The sequence below is a fragment of the Sinocyclocheilus anshuiensis genome, unplaced genomic scaffold (assembly GCF_001515605.1).
Source record: "Sinocyclocheilus anshuiensis isolate Anshui unplaced genomic scaffold, SAMN03320099.WGS_v1.1 scaffold130, whole genome shotgun sequence".
Classification (NCBI taxonomy): domain Eukaryota; kingdom Metazoa; phylum Chordata; class Actinopteri; order Cypriniformes; family Cyprinidae; genus Sinocyclocheilus; species Sinocyclocheilus anshuiensis.
Genome location: NW_015544207.1, coordinates 2,782,951 through 2,786,111, shown reverse-complemented (window position 1 = coordinate 2,786,111; position 3,161 = coordinate 2,782,951). Strand labels below are relative to the sequence as shown.

The 3,161-nt window shown below is 39.2% G+C and overlaps 1 protein-coding gene across 1 annotated transcript in view; it reads left to right on the top strand.

Annotated features, from left to right (window-relative positions):
* The window catches only part of LOC107696966 (uncharacterized), an 8,439-nt gene that overhangs the window by 3,786 nt on the left and 1,492 nt on the right, over positions 1–3,161 (top strand). The window contains exons 3-5 of the mRNA XM_016497544.1: positions 190–330; positions 494–558; positions 971–1,237. Coding sequence (XP_016353030.1) covers positions 190–330; positions 494–558; positions 971–1,237 — 473 coding nt within the window. The remainder of the gene's footprint in view (positions 1–189; positions 331–493; positions 559–970; positions 1,238–3,161) is intronic.

The window sequence follows — 3,161 nt, the reverse complement described above, 5'->3', positions numbered from 1 at the left end:
CAAGTCTTACTATATATATATATATATGTGTGCGCATATATATATGTTTGCATGTGTTTTTTCGTTTGCAGCGCATTGAGCTCTCTCGTCCACCGACTTCTGCGTTTGTAAGAACAGGCCTGTACACTTAAATGTTAATGTATCGTCGGTCCAAACAACTGTGTATGTGAATCTTTCCTCTGTTTGTAGTGAGCGTGGACTCTGATAATACATACTTTGAGAAGGTGTCAGAAGAACTGGAGTTGATTGTGAAGGAGATTCAGTTCAGTCCAAAAGAAGATTGTGCTCCGCTGCCCTCTGCTGCTTCTGTAGGAGACTGCAGCTCTTCAGGTGACCCTCTCCATGAAATCTGACTAGCAGGAAACGTTTACGAGCACAATAAATTCCACACAATATTCTAGGGGATCTTGCTTTATTTATTTACTTTTCAAAGCGTATTTAAATGTAAGCTTCATATTGCAAATAGCAAATGTTCACATGTGTGTCTCCTCAGGTGATGACACTACAGAGCGGATTATCAGCCTGCTGAAGCAACATGGGGATATTATTGATCAGAAAGTAAGCATTTTAACCCTGATTCATTTGATTTTAAGAATTATAATTTAAATGTTTGTTTTTTTTTATTCCTTTGACATAATGTTCAGTCGTTTGACCAATGTATGCAAAATTAGTTATTAGTTATATCATTTAATTATCACATTTTATTACATGTTCTTTTAGGATACTTTATTGTGAGTGGTCAATTGCAGTATTCTGTGGTCAGACATTTGTACAATTTTATTTCTATTTTTCACATTGATGAATAAACCATTCACACAGCAAACTTTCTTACATTGCTGTTTTAGGTTCAACACAGCCTATTTTTTGCCACATGTAGTAAAATATGAAGAAAAAAAGACCTGAATTCACATAACCAGCAATAAATGCTGCTAGATCCCCTCATACCATATCTGTGTAATTTTCTTTCTAGATAAGCAGGAACAAGAGTGTCCAAGACTTCCTCCAGAAACTGTCTTACAGCTCCTTCCAGCAGCTCGCTGATCGCTACATAGCCCAGATCCCCAGTCCCCTTCCCCAGACCACAGACGCCTCTCCTGAGCTGGTCCGACTCGCCTTCACCCTGGACTTTACTGCCAAAGTGGCTGGATTGTGCAGCCAGACGGTCGGTCGAATCATGGGGTTTGGTAACCAGTACCTTCAGGATTCCTTCACACAAATGTGTGCAGCCCACAGACAGGTAAGAACAGATCAGGCAGAAATAAAAGGGCAAAGGTGTAATTGTTGGAAGTAAAGTAATAGGCCACAGTTGGGTCTTGGTTTATGTTACTAAAATGCACACTTTTTTTCTTTTTGAGTCTGTTTGAGCTCTTGAAAACCAAAGATGATTTTTTTTTTTTTACCCATGTAAGTCCATTAAAAGGTTCATAATGTATTTTTTATTATTTAATTTTACCTTAGGTTCACCCCCTCTGGTCCGTAGACTTAAATAGTCCGTATTTTTTTGTATGTAAACTGAGAATCTGAAGAACAGAATGGTTAAAAACCATCAGCACTCAATTACAATCTGTCTGCATCATACTGTGACATATTCATAAAACAATTCACGCTGAAATGTGTTGCCAAACAGGGATCTTGGGTCTCATTCACTAATAATTGTGTGGATTACTAATTCACAACATATGTGTACGTACACAAATATGCTCTTAACCTTGTTCTAATGTTAATGAATTTGGAGTATTCTAAATGAACAAACTCATGTCTGAGGTCAGTCCTTTGCATATTTTTTAAACACGTAGGACATGATGGAAATAGTTCCCAAATTGTAGGCCTCTCGCACTAGTTGGATATATATAGCTGTCACCGCCAGCTGATGTTCAGGGCCACCTATGCATTAAAACTAGTGGTGTAAAAATTAGCGCGTTAACGCAGGCGATTCATTCTTTCAGTTTAACGCGTTAAAAATATTTAACGCAATTAACGCAGGGGCGGGGCTAGGGTTGGCCACCCCACTCACAACTGCTGCTTCTGTCACTTTTTCTTTTGACAAGAAGTGAATTTTTTCAGTCGCAGAACGACTGAGAATGGGAGACGTTTCAGAAGCGCGCTCCACTTTACTTCAGCGCCAGGCGCGAGTCAAGCGAGCACGGAAACGGTACTGTGCTCGCAGCGCGTGCTCTTCAATTGCAGGCACAAAGGCACCTGCGCGCTGTAGCCTGTATCCTTTCATATCAAAGCGCCAAATAAACTACGTGCATTAGGGCTGTCAAAAAAAAATTCGAATTTCGGACATTCGTCAAATTTTTTTTAAAAATGCAAAAACAAGAAGTGCATTTATTCAGTCGCAGAACGCGTTCGCGTCTTCACTTCAGCGCCAGGCACGAGTCAAACGAGCACGGAAACGGTACTGTGCTCGCAGCGCGTGCTCTTCAATTGCACGCACAAAGGCACCTGCGCGCTGTAGCCTGTATCCTTTCATATCAAAGCGCGAAATAAACTACGTGCATTAGGGCTGTCAAAAAAAAATTTGAATTTCGGACATTCGTCAAATTTTTTTTAAAAATGCAAAAACGTTGCATTCGAATTTTAGGTCTGCGTCAGCCGTCAGGCTGCCTTATCAGTGGCGCACTAAATGCTATGACAATGTATGTGTCATTGCATTTTAATGCTTTTGTTAGCCTATCCAGTTGAACCAACTAGATGCGTCGCTGCTACGTTGTTCATTCAATATATAGTGGAAAACGAGAGCATCAGTGTGGCGAATATGTTGTTTACAGTGAAACTGAAACCAAGCCGTTCACACAGAACGCATATTTATCACATTTTCTAGGGGGGCATCTATCAGCATTGCACTCACGTCTCGCACAAGAGAGTGGCATGTTTAGAAAGCCATGTAAAATTAATGTAAGTTCAACTTTTAAAAAAAAATGTCTCAAGACTTTATGGTGGTTTTCCCCCATCTCACTGTATCTCATGTTTTTAAATGAAGAAAGTAGCCTACTCTTTGTGATTGGTTTCCGGTCCTTTGTATTAAACTATACATACTGTTTTTTTTCTAATTGTTTAAGCAACTTAATTAATTATATATGGTTTATAAACATTATTTTAAACATTATGCACTTTTTTTCAAAGATAGTCGTGTTATTTTATTACGCTTTGAAGAA